Source organism: Mirounga leonina, unplaced genomic scaffold, assembly GCF_011800145.1.
Source record: "Mirounga leonina isolate KUSES-001 unplaced genomic scaffold, KU_Mleo_1.0 Mir_126, whole genome shotgun sequence".
Classification (NCBI taxonomy): domain Eukaryota; kingdom Metazoa; phylum Chordata; class Mammalia; order Carnivora; family Phocidae; genus Mirounga; species Mirounga leonina.
The window spans coordinates 27,342,909-27,369,522 of NW_023270314.1; the positions used below are offsets into that span (position 1 = coordinate 27,342,909).

Genomic DNA, 26,614 nt, shown 5'->3' on the forward strand with positions numbered 1-26,614 from the left:
TTCAGCATTGCAGTTCTCCTGCTCTGTAAATTTTAAGAGTTGAAAAGTCTTTAGGAATTCTTGTAAAAAGTACATTTTATCTCATCCCAAAAGAATTTCTCAGGCCCCTTACAGAGGATGGCTGTAACAAGGCGCACACACTCTGGCGTGATTCTGGAGGCCAGGCTTCAAGATGGGGTCAGGAGTGAGTCCTTCTGCTGTCCTGTTGTGTTCTGCAGCACTCGCTGCCTGCTCCCCCTCACCAATGCTCCTCCAGAGCCTTGTCCCTTAGTCTGGGATCCCACACCTCAGTCAGCACACTTAACCCTGGCCCTGTGGCCATACATGGCTTGTTTTCTCGCCCTGCCTAAAGAATCACAGAGAACAGAAAGGTACCAGACTTTCAGAAAGATAGAAAACTAAAGGTAGGAAATGCCCATATTCATCTACCACTATATTGATCTTGGATCTAGTAGATAAAGTTAATTTTAATATTTTGCCCCAAGTGTTCTTTGCAAGGAAAAAAAAATGTGATTATGCTTACTCCTTATGACAGTATTAATGCCTGCTTTTTTATGTGGAGATTCTGTTCTGAGAAGTAGAATAAGGTATGTCTTTAGTACAATGTCTGAATTTTATGCAAAAAGAAGCATGTTTTTGAAAGTCTCACCAAAAAAAAGGTTGTTTTATGGTATCATTAAATATAATTTCAGTTTTTATATGTATGCATCATCCCTGTCTCTCTTTCCAGGCCGAGCATTTATATATATGGTCAGTATATTTTCTTGATTATTGGCACTTGGCATCTCCTTTCCCCTGCTCCAGAATGGTCTTTTCTGATAAAACTCACAAGCTTTGCATTCCCACAAGCTCTGCTGCTAGAGGAGTGAATCACAAGAACATTGTATGCTGGGGGTGGTTTCTGTGTGTGTCTGTGTTGATATGTCTGTATTCTAATGAGCATCCAGTTTTAGACTAGTGTACAAATATTTAACTCTGAGGTGTGTGTCCACAAAGCGGCTTTTGTCATTTCACTAGTCAATGGGTTTTGCTTGTGAGAATTAGGGGGTTGATTTGACCCGAGGCTTCTTAAAAGAACTTTTCTTTTACCGTCCCAAATTTATTTAATGGATGTGCTATGAAGAACGCAGAATAGTAAGCTTTTTTTTAATTTTAGTTCACAGATTTATTTTTATTTTGTAGAATGACCTGAGAGCCAATGGCGGTGAAATCAGAACTCATAAATTGGAGCAAAAGGAGAATGTGCCCCCAGATCCTGAGGTCTGCATCTCCCATCAGGTTGGAGAGAAGGTGGGTTGAAAAATCTGATGTCCAGTTGCCAAGGAAGCATGTGTTCTAAATTAGACGCTTAAAATTAGAAACCACTCTAACTCTAGGCTGCAGAGTGTCTGGGAATTTGGTAACAGCTGCCAGGACAGATTGTTATTTTTGCAGGTCACATAATTTCAGTTGGGGAACTCTGCGACTTATAGCTGACCAAATAATGAACCTTCACTGGAAAATTCTTTTGCTTGGCAGATGCTCAGAGGGTGTAGAGCTAAAGTGATTTTTAAAAATCTGTTTTGATTAGAGACGATATCTTCAAGGAATTCCTGTATTCTTAATTTAACACATTTTATGTAAGACAATTTCATTCTTTCACTCAGACTGTTTAGAAAGCAAGGCACTATGCTAAGCGTAGGAAATGCTAAGCTTAAAAACTAAAGAAGAACAAACCATTCCACCATTCCATGGGGTCTTTATCTGCAAGGGAGCTAACAGAGTAGAAGGGAGATGAGTGACAGGTTGGCTGTCCTAAAGCAGTGTGGTAAGTGTGGTGAGAGGGCTCTGTGGGGCCATGGAAGCTCTGACTAAGGACATTTAACCTGACTTCCTCAAGAAGGTGATGTCTGCCAAGTCGGGAAGAATGTGTGGAAAGAGACCAAGCGAATAAGGGAAAGGTTGAGTAAAGAGAAAGAAGGGCATTCCAGGCAGACACAAACAGAGGTTTGGAAACCAGAGGCTGGAACACAAGCCATATAGGTAATGGAGAGAGCCAAGTGGAGGGAGAGGGCCGGGGCAGGTCTTGAGAAGCTTTATATGCCACACTTAAGACTTTGGAAAGAGTCCTGCCGAGGTGAAAAACCACAGGGTGATTTTAAGCAAATCATATTTGTGTTTTATGTGCCTATCACTAGATGATTGGCTTGGTTGGAGTACATAACAACATTTATGTCAGGTGATTTATCATTTTCTTTGCCAATCCATTACCCAGTTGTTTTGTTGTTGTTTGTTTTGTTTTTTTGTCTTTTGGTCAATATGATAACCAAATGTTAAGTTAGATGAGGAGAAAGAGCTTTCAAATATATCAGAGTGATTAATCTTAGGAGAAAAGTCATTGCTTTGGGCACCTGGGTGACTCAGTCGTTAAGCGTCTGCCTTCAGCTCAGGTCATGATCTCAGGGTCCTGGGATCAAGCCCCACATCGGGCTCCCTGCTCGGCGGGAAGCCTGCTTCTCCCTCTCCCAGTCCCCCTGCTTGTGTTCCCTCTCTCGCTGTGCCTCTCTCTGTCAAATAAATAAATTTAAAAAAATCTTAAAAAAAAAAAAAGTCATTGCTTCTGTTACACATATTGATACCCTTGAGGCCATTCTTCCAAAAGATGAGGAGATAATTAAAATGGATTAAGAGCAATAGTTCTCAAATTTTTTGGTCTATAAGAGACTTTAGGGGCGCCTGGTGGCTCAGTTGTTAAGCGTCTGCCTTTGGCTCAGGTCGTGATCCCAGGGTCCTGGGATCGAGCCCCGCATCGGGCTCCCTGTTCTGTGGGAAGCCTGCTTCTCCCTCTCTCACTCCCCTGCTTGTGTTCCCTCTCTTGCTGTGTCTCTCTCTGCCAAATAAACAAATAAAATCTTAAAAAAAAATACTTTAAAAAGCATGATGTATTGGGCGCCTGGGTGGCTCAGTTGGTTGAGCGACTGCCTTCGGCTCAGGTCATGGTCCTGGAGTCCTGGGATCGAGTCCCGCATCGGGCTCCCTGCTCGGTGGGGAGTCTGCTTCTCCCTCTGACCCTCCCCCCTCTCATGTGTGTGTGTCTCTCTCTCTCTCTCTCATTCTCTCTCTTTCAAATAAATAAATAAATCTTTAAAAAAAAGGTATTAAAAAGCATGATGTATTGGCAGAACACCAATAGGAAATTATGAAATACACTACACACTTGGACCAAAGTAGGCACACAGGAAAATGATCTCAGATTAATGGCTACAAAATTTGAATCTTACAACAGGGAAAAAAATTAGAAAAATTAGATTTTTTTTTATTATTATGTTATGTTAGTCACCATACAGTATATCATTAGTTTTTGATATAGCGTTCCATGATTCATTGTTTGCATATAACACCCAGTGCTCCATGCAATATGTGCCCTCAATACCCATCACTGGGCTAACCCATCCCCCGACCTCCATCCCCTCTAAAACCCTCAGTTTGTTTCTCGGAGTCCATAGTCTCATGGTTTGTCTCCCCCTCCAATTCTCCCCCCTTCGTTTTTCCCTTCCTTCTCCTAATGTCCTCCGTGCTATTCCTTATGTTCCAGAAAAATTAGATCTCTTTATTTTACAAAAACATATTGCAAGTATATGTTGAAATAATAAGACAAAATACTTGGCAACCGTGTGTTTCATAATCATAAAATCATCCAATAAATTATATATGTCCTGGCAACAGTGGGCTCACGCATTAGTCCCATGAGTCACATGCCATGTATCAGGTGAGTTCTCTTACTAGAATACTACCTGGTTTTCCCATTTTTAAGTGGGAGATTGTGTCTTAAGAATAAACTGAGGGGGCGCCTGGGTGGCTCAGTCGTTAAGCGGCTGCCTTTGGCTCAGATCATGATCTCAGGGTCCTGGGATCGAGTCTCACATCGGGCTCCCAGCTCAGCGGGAGGCCTGCTTCTCCCTCTCCCACTCCTGCTGCTTGTGTTCCTGCTCTTGCTGTGTCTCTCTCTGTCAAATAAATAAATAAAATCTTAAACAAACAAACAAACAAACAGAGTAAACTGAGTTAGGGCGCCTTGCTGGCTTAGTGGAGTGTGCGACTCTTGATCGTGGGGTTGTGAGTTCAAGCTCCACGTTGGGTGTACAGATTAAATATAAAATCTTTAAAAAAAAAAAAAAAAAGGGCGCCTGGGTGGCTCAGTTGGTTAAGCGACTGCCTTCAGCTCAGGTCATGATCCTGGAGTCCCAGGATCGAGTCCCGCATCGGGCTCCCTGCTCGGCAGGGAGTCTGCTTCTCCCTCTGACCCTCCCCCCTCTCATGTGCTCTCTCTCATTCTCTCTCTCTGAAATAAATAAATAAAATCTTAAAAAAAAAAAAAAAAGAACTGAGTTAAAATGTTACATACTATAAAAAAGGAACTTAAGAGAAAAATATTCCCAGCATTGAAATCTCCCCATCTATCTTAGGAGCACAGTTTCAGAAATGATCATCTAGAAAATAATGCCTGGATTGTCCCTAATCTAATTTTGTGTTTCTTTCTTGATTATCTTCACACTGATTTGAAACTGGAACTCTTAAGTTGAACTGGAGTATCAGAACACTGTAATTATAGCCTAAAAGGGCACCAGTGCAACTGAACCATGAGTTGAGGAGTGGGTGGGGAAGAAAGGGGATAAAGACAGTCCATAGCCTTCAGGTACATACTGCAGGTTCATAAAGCTGGGCTGCCTTCAAATTCGTAAAATTTTTCAGAACCTCAGTTATCCTTACAAAGGTATTGTTCTTCCCTTTCTCCTCTTGTAACGAATTTGTGCTTTCCTTTAACAAAATGTTTGAGCAAAATCTCACGTGCTCTCTCCCGGCGGCTCCTGCAGTGAGGTCAGCTGGTTGGGCATGTGCAATGATGTCATGATTGGCAGTAAGTTTACCCTGCAGGTTCAAGGTGACCAGAATTAGAGGTGAGAGAGGAACATCCTGGGATGGGTGCACGTACTAATTAACAAGAATTGAAGAGCTTTTAATTTCTTTACTATCATTAAATGAAATAATGTATGTAAAGTGATCATTCCAATACCTGGCACATACAAAACACTGAATAAATGTTGGCTGTTATTATACTGGTTTGTTCTATGCGATGTCAGAATTCCTGTAATGAAAAGAGAGTAGGGGCGCCTGGGTGGCTCAGTTGGTTGAGTGTCCAACTCGATCTCAGTTCAGGTCTTGATCTCAGGGTCATGAGTTCAAGCCCTGCATTTGGCTCCATGTTGGGTGTGGAGCCTACTTGGAAAAAAAAAAAAAGAGAGAGAGTAATGAGAAAAAACAACCATGCAAAAATTCAGGTGCAGTCAGCCAATGACTTAATCTCCATTGTACATTTATTCAGTACATTAGACATCCCGATAGAAACATTCAGCATTGCCCATAAAATCCCTGACATCTGAATGAAAGACTTTTTTTTTTTTTTTTTAAGATTTTATTTATTTTTTTGACAGAGAGACAGTGAGAGAGGGAACACAAGCAGGGGGAGTGGGAGAGGGAGAAGCAGGCTTCCCGCAGAGCAGGGAACCTGACGGGGCTCGTGACCTGAGCCGAAGGCAGACGCTTAATGACTGAGCCACCCAGGTGCCCGTAAATGAAAGACTTTTACATGAAGACTACACATTGGGTCACCTATTGACCCTTCATGATTTTGAGTGTGATAGAGGATACCGGAAAGGCCTAGGGGCCACTAAAAAGGAGAGAGAGAAAAAGTAGAAAGTTTTTATTTAAATTTGATGGCTTCTGGGGAAGAGATTTGCACCCATACATAAGATCTGCCATTTTGTTAAACATTGCCATTTTGAGACTGGGATTAAAATGGAAAACTAACCTTGAAGATAACACCAGAGGTTGGTTTTTGGTCAAGTTGTCTTTTAGCTATCAAAAGGTCTTCTGTATTGGCCAGTTTGTTTCAGCAGAATGTATCTGGTTGGGAAATAGGGAATTAGGAAGATAAAGGAATAAGAATAGTTCCTAATGTAAAGACTTCATCTTGCCTTTGAGTGTGTTATAGTTCTATGGTAAGGAGCTTTGTTCTCTCTGATAGAGGGTTTTGTTTTACCTTTATTTATTTATTTATTGACAGCAGAAAGATGTGGTTTAGAAGTTCTTTTATAAAGGGAGATGATGCACACTTTTGGCAGTTGAGTGCAGTCTGTTTCTCCCGTTACTCTGTAATTGAGAGGCATGTTAATATCCTCATAAAAGACATTTTGCTGCCTCTTGTTTAAATGCTCAGCTGTTCTGGGGCCGTTATTTCCCCCAGGCAGCCAGTGACTGACTAGAGTCAGCAGGTTTTTATGGCATTAACAGCAGTGTGCTCTTTTATTTTTAATGTGATTCTTAATCCCCCCCTTTTGTAGGTTTCTGCAACTGAGAATAGCCTGGCAGTCCGTTCCACCCCTGCGGAAGATGACTCCCGTAAGCATTTGTTCTTAGATCTGGAGGATGAGGTTCTTGTTCTGTATTCTGTATTTCGTCCAGGAATGTCCCCATTGCTGTCAGTGCTGAGAATGTAACGTATTAAACCCAGCAACTTAGCTGATCAAATCTTTCACTAGGTTTTAAGGACTGATGCTTGCTTACCCTTCACACGTTCCCTGGCTTAGGGAGAAATTAATGTGATTAACTTGGGGCAAACTGAATACTTTTGGTGCTTCTCTCATTGAACGTACCCTACCTTTTGTATCAAACCTTTTCAGGGTTCAAGCTGTAAAAACTAATTTTGAAGTTTCATTTTAATAGGAGTTTGGCCAGGAAGGATTTTATTCATTTACAGAGATAAAGAATTGGTATTTGAGTAACCTTTTAAAAATATCTTTCTCTGCTTATCTATATGTGAACCATAGTCCGCCTTCTAGCCAGATTCTAGAGATTTTCCTGTTGGCGCTGAATTTTACCAGCTTTTCATCCATTTCAAGCCTCACTTCTACCAAAAACAAAAACCTTTGTTTTTTTTTTCTTACTATATCCACTTTTGATTCTGATTTTCAGTATTTTTTTTAAATATATGTGGATTTCTAGCTTCTCCCCGGGTTAATTACTTTACTAGACATTGAAAACTCAGCAACTAAAGTAGAAATATGAATTTAACAAATCTCTAGCAAATCCTACCTTAAAATTTTAGAGAGAAACTTGCTGCTTGAATCCAAGAACATTCCTTTTGTAGTCATTTTGCTTGGACTAGAAATTTTTCTGAGTTTTGACTAGGTTTGCAAAACATTTGAAAAATAAGCCTTAATCTTTTAGTACTTTGTTGACTTAACTCTAGATTTTAAGGAATTCTTTTATGGTTCCTTAGTAGCACTTTTCTGTGTCTGCTCAGAGTTTTCCACACAGTGACTATATTGGCAGAAAATTAACTTATGCAGGTGACACATCAATGATTATGAAAAAAACTTCATGGAGCCTTTTTCCATAATCTCCATCCATAGATATCTGCTATAGGACTGACCAAAAAGACTGTCAAATTACACACACACCCATACCCACACACACGTGTGTAGGTGTGCGTGTGCAGTAGGAAATTTATACTCTCACCTTCCTTCAAGCACTCCAGAAGGAGTTATTGGGGGTGCCAACTACCAAAAAAATCGTCTACAAACAGCCTTTATTTTCTTAATTTAAATTAAATTAACATATAGTGTATTATTAGTTTCAGAGGTAGAGTTCAGTGATTCATCAGTCTTACATAATGCCCAGTGCTCATGACATCACATTGCTACAAACAGCCTTCAAAAATGACAAATACCATGGTGCGGGGGCAGAAGGTTCTTCAGAAAGAATGATTTGGGTTCTTGCTGTGTGTGGCAAAGTGTGAAAAAACCTCCCAGCTGAGAACCTAAGAGCATAGCTTTTAGCATTAGAAGAGCTGTGTTTTTCCTGGTGTTGAAAAGACCTGTCCATTATAGAGGTGCCAAAGCTTTGCTCTGGGGAGGAACCATTTCTGAGACTTCCCCTGATACTGTAAAATGCCTTCCTTTTGTAATTCAAGCAGGTAACTCCCAGGTCAAGAGTGAGGTCCAGCAGCCTGTCCATCCTAAACCACTAAATCCAGATGCCAGAGCCTCCAGCCTCTCTGAAAGTTCTCCTCCCAAAGCAGTGAAGGTATGATGGCAATTTCTCTCGGAACCTTTAGACATTGGTTTACGAATAGATCTCATTGCACCTTATATCATTGTGTTCATTATAACCCCTTTTTGCTTTTGTGGGGATTAAAATGCCAAGAAAGGGCATACTTAAGCCAGTCACTTTCCCTGGAAATCTTGTCTCTTCTGCTCAGATGTTTGAGCCAGGAGGGGAGAGGTTCACTAATAGCTCTCGGTTTAAAATCTGGAAAATTCATGAAAGTTTTAAGGAAACCCAAAATTAAAGAAAATGATGTGAGGTGTGTGTGTGTGTGTGTGTGTGTGTGTGTGTGTGTTTGAGGGGAAAAAATGCCCAAGTCCATAAATCTGTGAATGGGCAAAAGACCACAAAGTGGGAAATTCAAGAAATCTGTCAAACTAAATCAGCCCATTGGATGGGGATGTGCATGTCAACTTAAAGAGAGTGGCCCACTGGTCTGAAGAACTTGACTGTAACATGATTGGTGGTTAGCTTCTTTAAAGAAAGACTGTGTACATTGCAGTGGGAGTTGGCCAGCCCATTTGCTATAAAATCGGGCATTCAAGTAACACTTATACTAGGGTATATAATATTAGATATTAAGGAATGTACAAAAGTTTTGTACCCTAAGAAAACTTTACTAGGCTACTCAATCTCTGGCCAGCTTTTATTCACCAGTTTTTAAAAGCAGTCTTTTCCCTTTCTATGAACAAATATATACTCTCATAAAAATAAAGGTTAAAAAAAATCCCAATGCCTACTTTAGACTTTATTACCTGACTTATTTTAATGGAATGCTTTGCTAATGTAGTGCTAATTTAGCCATGTGGATTAATAACCAAACATACCCACACTTCTTTAGTGTCTTTCTCCTCTGGTGCCCTCTTAAGTAGCCAGGTTTTGTTTAGAAAGTTTTAACATTTAAAAGAAATGCAGTAGGTAGAATTGGTGTGTTGATGGTTTGTAACTGCCCCAGCCTCATGCACCCATCAGCTGTGCCTGTATCTCTCAGTTGTGGGCATGACTGATGCCTTGATGAAAGTTCTAGTGCACAAAAAGAAGGAAGAGAAGAGGACATAGATGAAGATTTGGAACAAAAGGAGAAAAGGAGAATCCGGGATATAAAGGGCGAGTTAAAAAAGGGAAAGAGGAAGAGTGAAGAATGTAAATGAAAATTTTACAGGAAGCCTGAGATTCATGAGGAGAGTAAGGTTTATTGAAAAGGAGCAAAAGGTGAAGAAAGTAGCAAGAGAAAGCAGGTAAAGGGAGGAAGGATAGAGTTACAGTGATTGAGCTGCACATGTATTCAACATGACCCCCTCTTCTGGCGGCTTTAAAGTTCAGCTCATGCTGTCATCAGCACTTTCTTTGTCCAGTATCTGGAGCCCAACAAAGTAGCAAATGCCATGGGGTTAATTTCTTCTCCAACAGCAACCCTGCCGAGATGTGAGTCCTTGGGTTGTGGTTCTGGATTAAGAACAGCCAGTAAATCTGACTTGGCCATGGACTGAGGGACTAGGAAATTCCATGGCTTGTCTAAGAACTAAAATCTGTTCTTGAATATATTTGAATTCTCAACCCAGTCTCATTTCCTTCCCTTAACTGCTAGGTCAGACCTCCTGGTGCTGGGTTGGACTTTTGAGGTCCCTCCTTGATTCAGACTCCAGGGTCTGAGCTGCTGAGTGATGAGTGACAGAGTGCACCTCACATAGGTCCTCCCTAGCATACCAGGGATGAGAGGGGGTGGAGATAAAGCTCCCTCTACACCTGTCCCAGACCCATGCCTGTTCTTTGGCCCTGGTCACTCAGCAGGAGAATGCAGACAGGCTTGCTTCCACCAGACAGACACCTCAGGTTTTGAACATTGTGTAAAGACTGGAGTAAATAGGCCTGGCTCCCTGTGTTTGCCGATGGTCCAAAGCTCAAATGATGATAGTGTACAGATACAGATGGGACTCAGTCGCATCTCCACTTTTATTTAAGGGTAGTTTATTTTCTCCTCCTCAAATTTATCCTTTACATTCTGAAGGCAAGTATATATATACTTGAGTGTTTATAGGAAGACCTGCTGGCATCACTGGTCTCATGGCTGTAGACCACGTGACAGAAGTTGTTTCTCCACTTGAGGAAATTACATACAGCTCAGAATAAACTTGTTCACTCAGAATAGATTTTTAGGTCCCACACATCCTAGAAAAACTGTTCCTTAGTGCCTATCTGTCTGTTATTGAAAAACAGGACATCTAAGGTAGAGATTCGATTAATTTCAAACTTCAGCTTGATAAATTAGAAAAATGATCCTACATCTTTACAAGTAAGAGTTTTATTTGTATATTTTGAACACTGGCCAGATAGCTCAGTTGATGAGACCTGGTGCTAATGAAATTGAAGTTGTAGGTTCACTCTCAAAAAAGACATTCTGGGAGCAGAGCTCAGCGGACCCTGTGAGAAAGATCAGGACCTTTCTACTCAAGAGACCCAGAGGTCTCTTAGGCTTTATGTCCTTCCATTGAGAGAAGTTATCCCCCAAATGTTTCCCCTAAATGGGAGAACAGGGAGGAACAGGCAAGGAGATGTGGCCAGCTCTGGGAACACCCACTTGCCCCCATGAGGACAGCCAAGGCTTCCTTGTCTGGTCCTGCTGAAGGATGTGGAGAGAAAACATGGCATACTGCCTGAGAGGACACTCACCTGGCACCCCCTCAATGCCCTGCTGGCTGTCCCTTCCTCTATGGACAGGGTAGGAGGTTTTATGCTAGTTTGCAAAGCCATTGGAATTATGCTAGAAGGGCACCTAGAATCTTTTCTTACTATCTCCATTATTCCTGCTTTATCAAACACGAACCTTTCCTCTACACGTAGAGCAGTCTAAGATGTGAGTATCTCCAAAATGCTGTCAAAAAGAGTTTCACAGAAAGCCAGGGGAAGGGTTAAGGCTGCACAGAGCCGACCCAACCATTTACTGTATGTGAAGAATTTCAGTTTAATTACCTAGATATTTTGCACAGATTGGAAAGGAGGGAATGAAAGGCATTTTGTGGTGTTCTTGAGGAATGGAAGCCTGACATCAATACAGAATTTCCTTCTGGCTTCACCATGTCCAAAGGCTAGTTAGCTTCACTGACTGTTGCCAGCCCCACCCCCATATATATGTATGTTGTTTATATATGTTACATATACATATAAATATATACATATCTATAATCTCCCAACTAGAGCTTTCATTAGACTGAAATATATATGTAAGGCCAGATGGTGAAAGAATGTAGATGAAGCCACACACATTTATTAGAAAAATAGCTTTGTATAGATGCTGATCAACAGAGGGCCTGTAAGATCCCTCACATGGGAAAGACATGACAGTGTTTATGAACATCAGTTATGTAAATATTACCTCATTCATTTCTGAACATCCCAAAGATATTATCTACGTATTTTAATTTGAAACAAAGTGAGGACTGTAGTTTGTTCAAACTGCTATAGTGAGATTATTTTCATTTGGGTTAGCATCTGCTCTCCTCCCCAGAGTTTCCTTTAGTTATGGAAAATTAGCATGCCAGGACAATTTAGAAAATGCTCTATTGGTTTGTGAATTAGGAGTTCTGAGTTTTAGTTTTAATTCCGTTACTGACCGTGGGAGCTTTGATAAGGAACTTGACGTCCTGGTGCTGTAGTTTCTACATGTAAAAAAGAGTGAGGGAGGAGAGATGAAAAACATCTTACAGAGTGAAAAAATATAATTTAAAGATAAAAAATTTCTAACATTCTAATACTGGCAGTGTTTTAAACGTGGATGTGCCAAGTCCGAGCACGCCATGAAGGCATGGGCAGGATATATGCCAGGCCTACCATAATGGTAGAGATTTTTGGGCACTGACTCTGCTTCCTGTCGTCTGAATAGACATGGGGGCAATTACAGAAAAGTGGCTGAGAGCCCGGGACAGAGGAAGTAAAGGGAAGGCACAGACAGCCCCTCTGATTTGGCATATGACCAGGTTGGGATCCTCTTGACTTTTTGAAACTAGAAGGCCCTTGGGCAGCTGCCATATAAACATTAAATAATATTGAAAAGGGTCTCTGTAAAAATTGGATAGGAGTAACGGGCCTCTGTAGGTCTGGTTAGTTAGAAGCTGGTGGTTAGTCAGATGTTTGAGCTAGCAGTCTGTTAATGTGATGTTAAGGAGGAGAGGTGGCTTTTCACCCCATTCAAGAGAGAGCCATTGTGGGTCAGGTGTGGGAGGCAGACACTAAAGAATTGTTAATGAGACACTCCTCGTGTGGGGGAAGGCTCACGACAGCTCTCTGTCCTGAGCTGGACCAGGTTCCAGCCTCAGGTAGATAGGAGTGAGGCTGCTTTGGCCACAATTAGCAGAATTACTTGAAAAAGAAAGAAAACGTGGTCTTATTCTTGGATCCGAGTCTGTACCTGAGTTTCAGCTCAGCTGCAGTAAAGCGCTCCAGGCCCCCCACCCCCGCCCCGCACTGAATGCTGTGTATTCACTGAAGGTTCCTGTTTGTCTCTTGCAGCTTCTGCTTCCTGCTCCTCCGGTACCTAATTTCTGCTCCTGCCTTCCACTTTCCTCCTAACGTGAGCTCAGCTTTCAGCTTTCTCTCAGGTTCTCCTTTCTGTTCCCGGGGCCGCACCCTCCTACAGTGTGTCCTCTGTGTGTGTGTGATGGAGGTGTGTTCCAGCTCTCTCCATTTCCCCTGAGCGCAGTCATACCCCTCTCCTCTTGTATCCCGGGAGGTTCCTGTCTCCTGCTCTGTCTTCGCTGCCCAGAACGAATACTGTCCTCCTAAGTCAAGCGCTCAAAGTACGGAAGCCGCCCTGCCCCTGACAAAGAGTTTCAGTCCGAGAAATAGATACATTTGGCCTCTGACTTCTGCATCATGTGGATTGTGATCTGTACAGGCTCTCTGCGATGCCGTCAATTGTACTGTGACACCCGAATTTTATTTTGCATTTTAATGTATTTCCTGCTGGCTAGACAAGGACCTAGCTCTTTTTAGAGAAAACCTAATTAAAACTATGCCGTGACATCGCCACTGGGTCCTATCTTGTTAGAAGTATCCATATAAGAATTCTGAGCTCCAGATAAGGCCCTAATTGCTTCCAACAGCATTCATTTACAACATTTGATCATATTTAAATACCTCCCTTATTTGGTAAACTAGGTTGAATCTGTCTTTGACTATTTAAGTTTTTCTTTTTAGGGCTCTAACCTTAGGAATAGAAGGGGGCTGTTGAGGAGCCATTCCCACTCAGTTCTGTTCATTCTTCAGTCCCTTGGTGCTATTTGTTTACCACTAAACTGTATTAAACTCCCCTTTTATAGAGATTTCCCTTTATGGCCATTTTTTTTTTTAACCCATTTTCTACTTTTGTTTCCTGTCCGGATCCACTTGGGAAACCATTCCTATTTTTTGCTTTACCTCCTGGTGAATCATGTAGCAAGTGAACCAGCATTCTGAATTTTTTATGGGACTATTTTCAGGTTTTTTAAATGAAAATTCTATCTTGCCCATAACCTGGTTTATTTTTGGCTTATCTTTACCATTCAAGTCCTGGACCTTGGGACTAATTTGCATTATTTACCACCACCCAGGTCTTGGCTGCAGAGACCCCCGCCCTGGCCCTCCACCCAGGTGCCTGTAAGAGCTTCCCAGCCACCTTAACCCAAGCTGCTCCTGCATTTGCTGGATAAGGTGTTTCTGTTGGAGCAAGTCAAGAGTTATTTACATATACCCAGGGACTTCTTACCCCCAGCCCCATTAGCTCAGTAACCATTTCTTATGTAAAAACTTGCCCTTTGGGAATTCTGGCTTTCATCAGTGCTATAATAAGAACTATTTTTTTTTTAAGATTTTTTATTTATTTACTTGACAGAGAGAGACACAGCGAGAGAGGAAACACAAGCAGGGGAAGCAGGAGAGGGAGAAGCAGGCTTCCCGCCGAGCAGGGAGCCCGATGCGGGGCTCGATCCCAGGACCCTGGGATCATGACCTGAGCCGAAGGCAGACGCTTAACGACGAGCCTCCCAGGCGCCCCTATAATAAGAACTATTTTATGTTTGGGTTGGGTTTACCAGCTGAAACAGCTATGCTCACCCCTCTCTTATTCCAAACTTTACAGACAGTTCATGAATTCCCAGTCTGTTATGACCTTTCACTCCCCATTACAATAGTTTTATTCTCCATTGTTTTTTGGGGTTTTTTGTTTGCTTGTTTTTCAAGTAGGCTCCACGCCCAACATGGGGCTCTAACTCACAATCCTGAGATCAAGAGTTCTCCTGCTCTCCCAACTGTGCCAGCCAGGTGCCCCTCTCCGTTGGTTTCTGAGAAGATTATAGAACCTATAGCTTTGTTGGGCTATGCTTTCTTCTGGAGTCCTAATAAAATAGTTTGTCTCTTGGGTGCCTGGGTGGCTCAGTTGGTTAAGCGACTGCCTTCGGCTCAGGTCATGATCCTGGAGTCCCTGGGTCGAGTCCCGCATTGGGCTCCCTGCTCGGCAGGGAGCCTGCTTCTCCCTCTGACCCTCCCCCCTCTCATGTGCTTGCTCTCTCTCATTCTCTCTCTCTCAAATAAATAAAATCTTTAAAAAAAAAAAAGTTTTTCTCTTTAAAATTATTACATTTACATGTCAGTTTTGACTTATTTAAAAATATTGTGCCTAATGGATAAAATATTATGCTAAGTCAAGATTATAAGCAGAGGACACTAAAAGATGCTTTATCAGATTGTCTTTTCCCAATTCCCAAAGTCCAATGCTTTTCCTCTCCTTTAAATTTATCCCCTTTCGAATCTGTTCTTATAAAAGTCTGTCCTGCTTTTACCAGGCACTTGAATCAAACAAACTTCTATATGTGATAACATTTTCTCCTAATTTCCTGTCTGTGGAACCATTTTGTGTGTACTTTTGTTTGTATGTGTGGTGGCCTGTCCGAGCCTTCCTCTGCAGTCCAGCCTCAGTGGCTGCCACACTCGGGGCAGCCAGCCAGTTGGGGAAAGGGATGCAGGAGAGCTTCCTGGCCTTAAAGAGTCAGCTGATAGAATCATAACAGGCTTAGTGTTCCTGTGAGAATTGACAGGTAAGGGAGCCCTTAGCTAACAAAGTAAACCTGGGGCACATCTCAGCAGAGTACGAACTCACCCCTCCCTATGCTAACGTTACCCTTTTCCTTCTAGAAGTTTCAGGCACCTGCGAGAGAGACTTGTGTGGAGTGTCAGAAGACAGTCTACCCAATGGAACGTCTCTTGGCCAACCAGCAGGTGTTTCACGTCAGCTGCTTCCGTTGTTCCTACTGCAACAACAAACTTACGTAAGCCAACCAGAGTGAGCCATCTCTCTATGTCACTGGACCACGGGAAGGAGTCTTTGGCTTTTAGAGCACTGGTACTAGAAGCTCTTGTACCAAGAGTGCACTGTCAAAGGTCCTTAAAGAAAGTAAAAAATACCATTTAGTGAGAAGTATTTCATATCAAATGAGAATGGTGTTTGGAACTTAGTGGTACATTGATATTTTAATTTACATGTTTAATTTACAGGGAGCTTAAATCCTATGGCTGGCAGGTAAAACCCCCTGTGACTTAAATTAGTGGAATATCCCCCCTTGGTCTCATAGAATCATACAATTAAGAAATCTTAAGAGTATACTTGTCGGGGCACCTGGGTAGCTCAGTCTGTGAAGCATCTGCCTTCGGCTCAGGTCATGATCCCCAGGGGTCCTGGGATCGAGCCCCGCATCAGGCTCCCTGCTCAGCGGAGAGCCTGCTTCCCCTGCCCCTCACCCAACTCCTGCTCTCTCCCTCTTCCTCAAATAAATAAATAAAACCTTAAAAAAAAAAAAAAAAAGAGTATACTTGTCTAAGTCCTTACTTGAAAATGTCCCAAACACTGTATAAATGGTAATAATAACAATAATAATAGACCCCGAAGAGCATGTATTTTTCTGTATATTGCTTCCTTTTATTTCTGAGAAAATAATTATGTATCATTTCTTCCAAGTAATTCAAGGATTGGATAGAAATGTGACAAATTGGGGCACCTGAGTGACCCAGTCAGTTAGGCATCGAACTCTTGATTTCAGCTCAGGTCACAATCTCAGGGTTGTGAGATCGAGCTCCGTGTCGAGCTCCTTGCTCAGCATGGAGTCTGCTTGTCCCTCTCCCTCTGCTCCTCCCCCGACCCCTGCTTGAGCTCTCTCTCTCTCAAATAAAATCTAAGGGGAAAAAAAAAAAAAAAGAAATGTGACAAATTGGGGACATATTCCATATTAACTCCTTTAAATCAGAGTCTTAGGGAAGAAAGTAACTAGGATGTCACTTCCTCCACCTTTCTTTTCAGAGCAAGCATTCCTTCTCAAATACTCTTGAAAGATGTGCTTGCATCTGTGCGGCACTTTGCTGGGGTGATACCCCACTACCTAGTTCCAGTGTAAGACAGCTCTAGTTCCCCAACTTTCCCTTCTGTTGAGCCAAAATGTGCCTCTGTAACTCCTACTCATTGGTTCTTTTTCTGCCCATGGTATTATTTATTTTCTCCATATTTTTCCAAGTTTCTGAATTTTTATATCTCTTCTGTGGAAATGCTATTGTTTTTATATCCTGTTTAAAATGTATTACCCTGCGAGAGACACCAAGTGTCCTAAAGGCCTGTCCGGCACTGATATTAGTGTAGATTTACTTCCTGGCTACTGCTCACTGGGCTCCTATTGACCATATTCAGTCACTAGCATCTAGTGAGTACAAACCGTTTGCAGAGCATTATACCTACTCCTGTAGAGATGTCCTTTTAAATTATAACACAGATGGGGAACGAGGAAAATGATTCAACTTTGTACAAAGGAATGTCATTATAAGTAGTTATAGATTGTAATTAGGAAATCTATGAGTGGTCAGAGATAGGTGGGCTTACCTAGGGAAGACTTCTTGGGAGAAATAATTTTTTTTTACAGTTTTGGCAGAGGGGAATGAAACCATTTGAAAGTAGGAGGATGTACCACATGAAAGAATGTCTTGTGAAGGTTCAGGCCTAGAAATGAGCATGTTTTTATAAGGGTAATAAAACACATGTGCTTGAAAGGGAGGGGGTAAAGAATTCTAAGTGATCGATGTCCTTTTAAAGATCTTTTTCTCCCTTAGCATCTTCTGAAAACACTGCAGTTCAGCCTGCTAGTATAAATAAGAGTATACAGATCTATTAACTTTATGCTCTTTTTCTTTTAACAACAGTCTAGGAACATATGCATCTTTACATGGGAGAATCTACTGCAAGCCTCACTTCAATCAACTCTTTAAAGCTAAAGGCAACTATGATGAAGGCTTTGGGCACAGACCACACAAGGATCTGTGGGCAAGCAAAAATGAAAACGAAGGGACTTTGGAGAGACCAGCCCAGCTTCCAAATGTAGGGGAGACCCCTCAGAGCCCAGGAGTAGAAGATGCCCCCATTGCTAAGGTGGGTGTGCTGACAGCAAGCATGGAAGCCAAGGCCTCCTCTCAGTCAGAGAAAGAAGACAAGCCAGCTGAAACCAAGAAGCTGAAGATTGCCTGGCCACCCCCCACTGAACTTGGTAGTTCAGGAAGTATCTTGGAGGAAGGGATCAAAGTATCCAAGCCCAAGTGGCCTCCTGAGGATGAAATCAACAAGCCTGAAGCTCCTGAGGACGTAGATCTGGATCTGAAGAAGCTAAGACGATCTTCTTCACTGAAGGAAAGAAGCCGCCCATTCACTGTAGCAGCTTCATTTCGAACCACTTCAGTCAAGAGCCCAAAAGTCTTGTCCCCACCTATAAGGAAAGGCTGGAGCATGTCAGAGCAGAGTGAGGAGTTTACAGGAGGAATGACAGCAGAAAAGAAACAAGGGGAAAATGCCAATACCTCCGAAAAGAATGGTAGTGTGGGAAAAACAACCTGGCAAAACCAGGAATCTGGAGGAGGGGAGACAGGGGGGAGAAGTAAGGAAGATCATGGTTTTGAGATGGGGAGTGAGAATCTTACAGAAAATGGTGCAAACTTAGATGAAGATGATAGAAATCTCAAACAGCAGTCTCCGCTAGAACCCAAGTCTACAAATTGGTCCAGCTTTGCAGACAATACCTCCTCTAAAGAATTCACTACCCAAAATCAGAAATCCCAGGATGTGGGATTCTGGGAGGGAGAAGTAGTTCAAGAGCTGTCTGTGGAGGAACAGATAAAGAGAAATCGGTACTATGATGAGGATGAGGAGGAGGATGAGGAATGACAAACTGCAAATGGTGCTGGGCCTTAAATTTGTGTTAGTGAGCCACTGCCCTTTCTCAAAGTGATGCACATATACATCTTAGCATGAACTGTAATTTATATGGAAGTAATTTTGGAAGAGTTCTTGCTTCAAAAAAAAATCCCATACTGTAGCTTAAGTGAACCAATTCTAAGTGCTAGAGATAACATTACTTAAGTCCTCTATTTTAGCAATGATGATATACATAAGTGCTTTAAGGTCTTATGGTGAGGGGGGGAATATGCCAACTGATAAATCCAGACTCCACTGTATTCCCAAAAGGCAATACAAAAATAGATGATTAGTAGCACATTGTTACGCTAAAAATTCATTTATGGAATTAGGGAACATACAGAAGGGGTTTAGGGACCTAAACATTATGACTGAATGCACTTTAGTATAAAGGGCACAGTTTGTATATTTTTAAATGAATACCAATTTAGTTATTTAGTATTCATCTGTTAAGAGATCAAATATTTAATCTTTAAAACATTTTTTAGGTTAATTTTCTTACTTTGATATATATGGGGAATTTATTGCTATGCATCCCTTTCTCTAAACCATATCCAGAACTGGATTATTGAGATATAACACAACTATTCTTTGGGGGCACTTTCTGAGCACATTTGGTGCTTGCTGAGATCAGCTATCTCTCAGTTAAGCTCTGGTATTTGCCAATGAGTTTGACTATATCCCAGTTGATTGCTTTCTTCTTTGGTGGTATCTGTGGCAGCTCATAATTTACTGAAAGCTGCAATATTTTTATAAGATCTTTTGTATTGTTGTTTGCCATGTTGCATGTTAAAGCAAAGTGAGGAGTTTAAAGGAGGAATAACAGAAAAAACTGCCTTAAACCACTTGAGTCCAGACCCCCAAACCCGATATTCCACTTCTGATATCCCCTTTCTGGGACACTAGTTTTTTTAATACTTACCAGCTCTGAAATGTATTGATTTTTATGGCAGACAGTATTTCCAGGGTGCATTAAACCAATTATAGGCCTTTTTCGGGAAGATGGTTTTCTAGTAGTTAAGGTTTTAGAACATTATAAACTTGAGTACTTTGTTGTACATAATTGATATTCCAAATTGTATGTGGGGGAGAGAGGTATTTTAAGCTATAGACTTTTCTTTGTACTGCATTTTTAGACATTTAGCCCTAATATTTTTTAGAGATGTAAAATATTCTGCTTTCGTACAGTCTTGCTTAGTCTGAAACATTTTTATTCAATAAAGCTTTTAATTTACATTTGACCTTTTCAGTGTTCCTTTTCCATTATTATTTTACATCGTGACAGTCTCCCAGGACCTCCTTTTACCTGAGCAGTTTGGGAAGAAAAGGCAAATGGGTCTGGTGCATTTTAAGTGAAGAGAAGTGTTAGGAGTATATCTCACCACTAGGTGGGGGTGTTGGGTTGATCGTGGGTGCTCATCTGCCCTAAGGGAGGACAAATTTTTCTTAAAAATTGAGGGCAATTTGGCAAGAAAATTAGTGTGTACATTCAAAATGAGCTGTTTGTTTTAGCAAGTCAAAATCCAGTAGTGGTTTTTTTTATTGTTAATTGTATTCAACATTTAATAATTCACCTTGCAATTACGCCTAATGTGCTAAAGAGAATTTCCAAATGCCTCTACTTAAAAATGGACTTGTTTTCCACTCTGGGCAGAGGCATAGTTGGTTGTTTGATTTCCTTGCCTGTAGAGGCAACTGCCCCAATAGCTAAAGCACTTTTTAAAAAAAAATTTTTTTTATTTATTTAACAGAGAGCACAAGCAGGGGGAGCAGCCGAGGGAGAGGGAGAAGCAGGCTCTCTGCAGAGCAGATGTGGGGCTCGAACCTAGAACCCTGGGATCATAACCTGAGCGGAAGGCAGACACTTAACCGACTGAGCCACCCAGGCACCCCAACACTTTTTTTTTTTTAAGATTTTTTTTTATTTATTTGAGAGAGAATGAGAGACAGCACGAGAGGGAAGAGGGCAGAGGGAGAAGCAGACCCCCCGCTGAGCAAGGAGCCTGATGTGGGACTCGATCCCGGGACTTCGATCCCGGGACTCCAGGATCATGACCTGAGCCGAAGGCAGTCGCTTAACCAACTGAGCCACCCAGGCGCCCCACTTTTTTTTTTTTTTTAATGGAAGTGTGGGAGTGTGAATTCCTTGGAGATAGGCATGCTTTTTGAGTCATCTGTTACATTTTCCAGGATCACTCACTGTATGTTCCAGGGTCTTGCCTGGTCTTCCAAATGGATGGCAGGGTACTCTTTTCTGCTCTGGGCCCCATCACAGGCTGAAGTCATTTAGAAAGCCCTGTTCACTCAACAGTTCATCCAGGATGACATCCATAAAATATCCAATCCTGGCTTGATTTTAGCCACCTTTACTGTGTGACTCACTGCTACTCCAACCCATCTACGTGGTACTCACTGAATCTACTGATTTTATACAAAAAAGTCTGAGTGTCTATGGCCAACACTTACGGATATTAGTTGAATATGTCACCATAAATCAGATATGCAGGGACTGAGATTAACCTTAGAAGAACCATTTTCTTTGCCTTTCAAGGGCTAAGATAGACATAGGTACAGAGAGTAGAAAGAAGGACTAGCTCCATATCAATATAATAAAAGGTTGTTTCTATCAGGAGAATGACCGGAAGGGTGCCTTGGTGGCTCAGTCTGTTAAATGTCTGCCTTCAGCTTAGGTCATGATCCCAGAGTCCTGGGATCAAGCCCCACATTGGACTGCCTGCTCAGCGGGAAGCCTGTTTCTTCCTCTTCCTCTGCCTGCCGCTCCCCCCTGCTTGTGTTCTCTTACTGTCAAATAAATAAACAAAATCTTAAAAAAAAAGAATGACCAGATAATACTAAACATTCTTAGAAAACAGAAGAACCTATAGCCAAACAAAATGTTTCAGCTCTCTGAAGGCAACTTGTTTGGGCTTGGTATGTCAGTGGTGGCAACAAGATGTGTTTTTCTGCCAGTGAAGCAAGAAAAGGGGCCAGCTTGGGACCTGAGATAGTTAAGGAGACTCTTCATGACTACTATTGGGCCAACTTAGTTCTACCAGCTTGCTGGTTGGATCAGTCCTGGACAAGGTGAAAGCTGCACAAAGTTTGCTCTCATTACATATTTCGTCAACTATATATTTTCTAACAGCCAAGATGTTGAGAAATGGTACAAATGTGGTTTTGGGGAGATAGACCTTGAGACCAAGATCACTGTGTGCTTGTTCCTGCATGCCAAGTTAGTATGTTCTTTGTTCCTCAGGACTCTGATTTGAATTCCCATGGGATCAAGGAGAGTTTACTTCTTTTATTTTAAGATTTATTTATTTATTTGACAGAGAGCCTGCGAACGTGCACAAGCAGGGAGAGCGGCAGGGAGAGGGAGAAGCAGGCCCCCCCCACAGAGCAGGGAGCCTGATGCAGGACTCTATCCCAGGGATCATGACCTGATCCGAAGGCAGATGCTTAACTGACTGACCCACCCAGGCGTCCCAAGCTTACTTTTTTTTTTAAGATTTTATTTATTTATTTGACAGAGAGACAGCGAGAGAGGGAACACAAGCAGGGGGAATGGGAGAGGGAGAAGCAGGCTTCCCGCTGAGCAGGGAGCCCAATGCGGGGCTCGATCCCAGGACCCTGGCAGACACTTAACGACTGAACCATCCAGGCGCCCCCAAGTTTACTTTTTAAAAAATGTACCTTGAGGGCGCCTGGGTGGCTCAGTCGTTAAGCGTCTGCCTTCAGCTCAGGTCATGATCCCAGGGTCCTGGGATCGAGTCCCACATCGGGCTCCCTGCTCAGCAGGAAGCCTGCTTCTCCCTCTCCCACTCGCCCTGCTTGTGTTCCTGCTCTCGCTGTCTCTCTCTCTGTCAAATAAATAAATAAAATCTTTAAAAAAAAAAAATGTACCTTGAATATAGGGTAGTTACCATTAAGCTATTGCTGGGTTAGGAATAAATGGCTCCAGGCAGTGGTTCTCAGACCAGAGGCAGTGGCATTGCCTATGAGTTTGTTAGAAATGAGAGATGTAAATTCATAGGCCCCACCCTGTCTCACCTCTTGAATCAAAATTTCTTTGGATGGGCCCAGAAAACTTTTAGCAAACTCTCCATGTGAGAGATGGGACAAGCTAATATCCAAGCTGTGGTACCCTAAGTTTGAGAACCACTGAGCTAAAGCAAACCTAGTCTACTTCAGGATGGCACCCTTTCCCCCCCTTCTTCCTCTCCCCTTGAAACTCTAACTTCTGGTGTAAGCTTGCCTTACTAGTTATAAAGTTACTTTATCTGTCCTTGAACAAGAGGTAGAGATTCAATCCTTTTAATCTTTTTTTCAGGTCATTCTAGTTAGCCTGTGGTAATTAACCTCACAGCAGGGTTTAAACAGACCGCACTCAGGGTTCAGGAATCTCCAGCAGTTGAGGGACAATTTTGAATTTAGCTTTTTGAAGGTTTCTTGTCTATGGCTTCCCTTCTTGTTTATGTAGATCCACAAAACAGTTAAATGTTTAATGTGGTAACCTAAAATTACGGAGGTTTGTAAGATAAGGGCTCAGGGTTCCAAGGTCTAAAGACTTTCTAGCTCAGAAGCCCAGGTCTACCACGATTCTATATAACCTTGAGCAAACTGCTTAACCTCTCTGGACCTCAGTTTACCCATCGATAAAATAGTAAATACCTACTTCATAGGACGATGAAGTTAAATAACTGGTGTTAAAGTGTTCAGTGCAGTACCGGGCACAGTAAGCTTCCTTAAATATTGGCCATCATTTATTTTTTTTTCCTTTGTATTTTTCTTTGGATAATATCCTTTGGATATCTTCCATTTCCTTTTACCCATGAGAAGAATAAAAGGATTTTCAGAAGTCCATTTTAAGAGATAAAGCAGTGAAAGGGCATTGAGATCATGGAAGGACACGAAGGAAGGAAAAAGCTGGGAGCAAAAAACGGTAGAGGTGGGAAGAGTTCAGGCGGCACCATCTGAGCTGAGGTGGGCCCCAGTAACGGGCTAGGAGCAGAGACGTAGGTACGGCCTGCGGGAGCGGGGACAGCCTTTGGGACCGCTGGGCTGAGAAAGAGGAGCGTCTCCTTCAGGGAGCTAGGCCTGAAGTAGGGGTGTGGCCGTGGCGGAGGAGGAGAAGCGTGGCCGAAACCCTTGGCCAAAAATGGGCGGGGCCAGAGCTGAGGCCCGCGGGACTGGATGGGGGCGGGGCGGGCGGGGCGGGGCCAGGCCGGGGGCGGGGTCCTAAGGAGAGGCGGCCCCGGGGGCCGCAGTCAGGAAGGTGGGTGGGTGTGGAGCCGAGATGGGCGGTGAAGAGGCCCGGCCCCACGGAGGAGGCGGGCTGAGACCTGCTGGGGACGGGAAGGGGCCGGAAGGGGGTGGCCGCCGGTCCAGCCCCGCCCCGGGGCCGCCTCCTCGCGGGTTCCGTTGGCTGTGGCGGCAGCTGAGGCTGTGGCGGCGGTAGCCGCGGGGCGGGCGTAAGATGGCGACAGCGGCGGCGGGAGCCCTGGGCCTGCTGTGGGGCTGGCTGTGGAGCGAACGCTTCTGGCTGCCTCAGAACGTGAGCTGGGCCGACCTTGAGGGGCCGGGCGACGGCTACGGCTACCCCCGGGCGCAGCACATCCTCTCGGTGTTCCCGGTGGCGGCGGGCATATTCTCCGTGCGGCTGCTCTTCGAGCGGTGAGAGTCCCGGAGCGAGCGGCGCGGAGGGCCGGGGCCGGGGCGCGGGCCAGTGGGGCAGGCTCGGCGGAGAGGCCGAGCACCGGAAGCAGAAGTGCCGGGAAAGCCCGGAAGCAGGGGGCTGGGAGAGCCTGGGCCGCCGCGCGGGATGCTCGGAGGGGGGCCGAGGTGGTCGCGGCGCCTAGGTAAAGACAGAGTTTGGGGCGTGGACAGTGAAGAGCCGGAGTCGGGGCGGGGGGGTGGGGCGCGTCGCCTGGGCCCTTTCCTTCTCAGATCCCGGAGGTCGCCTGGGGGGTCTCTTAGGTCCGTTCCCAGCCTCCAAGGATTCTACTGACGGGAAACAGGTTGTGTGTGAGCTGCGGCCGAGAGCCCGAACAGCCGAAGCGAGAAACAGGAAAGGGCCGCAGGAACCAGCACTAGTCGGGGCTGTGGAAACTGAAGGGTTAACGCAAGAGCCAGCCGTTCCTAGAGAAAGGAGCGGGTTCTTGGGAATCTGCGACTTGTGAGGACACTTCTGAGAGTTGAGGGGAACAGGGTTAGGCCCCAAGCCTTGGTTTGTCAGCTCATGGACGTGTGTGTGTGAGTGAATATATCCATCCCCCCCCCCAAAAAAAACCGCTGCCAGAGCCCGCAAGAGAATAGAAATCTGGTAGGGATAAGGCGTGGTGGAGCCTGAGGCTTCCAAAGTATGGGAAGGTGTCAGAGTAGTTGCAGAACTGGCCTTGGAGGCCTGAGATGGAAGGAGGAGTAGTAATTTTGAAAGGATGAGAGCCGTAGGGCTTAAAGGAGGACACCTGTATTGAGTCAGCTTCTAAGTGAGTTTGGCAGAATCACAACATTCTTTTCCTGACCGTGTGTTCTTAGTAAAAGTGATTTCACTTTTCCTTGAGTGAGTGGTTAGTATCTGCTAAGGTACAGTGTTCACAGAGGACTTGATGTGGTGCTTTTATAATGTGGACTTAGAGCTGTGGGTGATTTTATCAGATCTACTCGGACTCCAGGAACGGAGACTTCTTTCCGCATAGGTCTCAGGTAATGAGGATGGCACTTAGACATCTATTGTTCATTTGGCCCTTATGTAGAGCAGAAAGGCCCTTTCTAGGATGGGGATATATTGCAAATAATCTGTTACTCTCTGAAAAAGTAGTATTATGTGTTTTGGATTACTTTTCAAAACTGCGTACTATTTCTGACTAATCTTTAATAAAATATTTTTATATGTAGCTAGCTTGTCATTCATCCATTTATTCATAGTGTTTGTGTATTGTTACCAGAGTGCTCTGTCAGACATTCACGTACAAAAATAAAGTTGTTTTTAACTGAAGCAAATGAAACTGAGAGGTCTAAATGCCTTTTCTGAGTCCTTGGGAACTTAGTGTTGCAGTTTTTGAAGTATAGTCATTGTATTAAGTATTCCTGGGGTAGGCGCACAAACCACTTTTCCCTCTTAGGAATAACCTAGATCCCGATACTCTCCTCCTTGGCAACTGTATATGAGGGCTGAAAAAAGAGAAAGACAATGTAATGTCTAAAAAGGAAAATACACAATTCAGGACAGAAAAAATTTAATTGTCCTAGGAAAGGATTTCTCTGCTTTTCATACAAATATATGCCAACATGGAAATTTCTTCATGTCAGTGGTAAGAGAAAATAGCTTGTTGCTTATAAATACCCATTTCATATAAACTTGGATATATCTTCAGAGTTCCAAAGAGTTTCCTCAGATGACTGTGAAGACTTATATATCCCCTGTCAGAGCCACTGGAAAGGATCCTTTACCTGTGCGAATTCTATCTGAATGTTTCTATGGTGCTCCAGTGTCCGGGGAGTAAGGGTGGATGGGAATACTGAGCTGAAAGCATTCTAGTATGATATTCCTTGGCTAATAAGGTCAGGCATCTTTTTCATCTCATGTTTGATCTTAGGAAAGTTTAACCCTAGAAGCAGTCTTGCTATTTTGTTTCTTTTTATAAAACCTACTACTTTTAGCAGTAGAATTGACTACAGGATTGTCGGTTCCTCTCTTGCTTGGCCTTCCATAAAGGTAGTTGAAGCCACTCTTAGAATATAGTAAAAGACATATTAGAAATATTGGTACAGGGGCGCCTGGGTGGCTCAGTTGGTTAAGCGACTGCCTTCGGCTCAGGTCATGATCCCAGAGTCCTGGGATCGAGCCCCACATCGGGCTCCCTGCTCCGCGGAAGCCTGCTTCTCCCTCTCCCACTCCCCCTGCTTGTGTTCCCTCTCTCGCTGTGTCTCTGTCAAATAAATAAATAAAATCTTAAAAAATATATATATTGGTACAGTTAATTGTCTTTCCTACGGTTTTCTCATTTCTCAGATCCTATCTGCTTGGTTTCTGGAAGTGATTCATGTAGTAATCATAGACTGTAAGAGCTATAACTCCAGCCTTTTTTTATAGACAGTAAACTAAGTCTTCGAAACATCCTGCAGCTTTTCAGAGGTTTCATACTCACTGGGGGAGGAACTAGAACTAAGATCCAGATCGTTTTCCCAAGCCTCGTGCTCTTTCCACTGTATGAT

General features: G+C 43.2%; 2 protein-coding genes across 7 annotated transcripts in view; both read left to right on the plus strand.

Annotated features, from left to right (window-relative positions):
- LIMA1 (LIM domain and actin binding 1) overlaps nucleotides 1-19,633 on the plus strand; it is a 93,707-nt gene extending 74,074 nt beyond the window's left edge. For 3 of the 5 annotated variants that reach the window (XM_035002687.1, XM_035002689.1, XM_035002691.1), the window contains 5 exons: nucleotides 1,183-1,290; nucleotides 6,381-6,438; nucleotides 8,012-8,124; nucleotides 15,310-15,443; nucleotides 17,356-19,633. In XM_035002687.1, the coding sequence (XP_034858578.1) occupies nucleotides 1,183-1,290; nucleotides 6,381-6,438; nucleotides 8,012-8,124; nucleotides 15,310-15,443; nucleotides 17,356-18,367 (1,425 nt within the window). In that variant the 3' untranslated portion in view covers nucleotides 18,368-19,633. The remainder of the gene's footprint in view (nucleotides 1-1,182; nucleotides 1,291-6,380; nucleotides 6,439-8,011; nucleotides 8,125-15,309; nucleotides 15,444-17,355) is intronic. The other 2 variants (XM_035002688.1, XM_035002690.1) reach the window with 1 other exon arrangement.
- Nucleotides 19,634-23,786: 4,153 nt separating this feature from the next.
- Nucleotides 23,787-26,614, plus strand: part of CERS5 (ceramide synthase 5) — a 29,396-nt gene continuing 26,568 nt past the window's right edge. Inside the window, exon 1 of one of the 2 annotated variants that reach the window (XM_035002693.1) lies at nucleotides 23,787-24,070. In XM_035002693.1, coding sequence (XP_034858584.1) covers nucleotides 23,874-24,070 — 197 coding nt within the window. In that variant the 5' untranslated portion in view covers nucleotides 23,787-23,873. The remainder of the gene's footprint in view (nucleotides 24,071-26,614) is intronic. The other variant, XM_035002692.1, reaches the window with a different exon arrangement.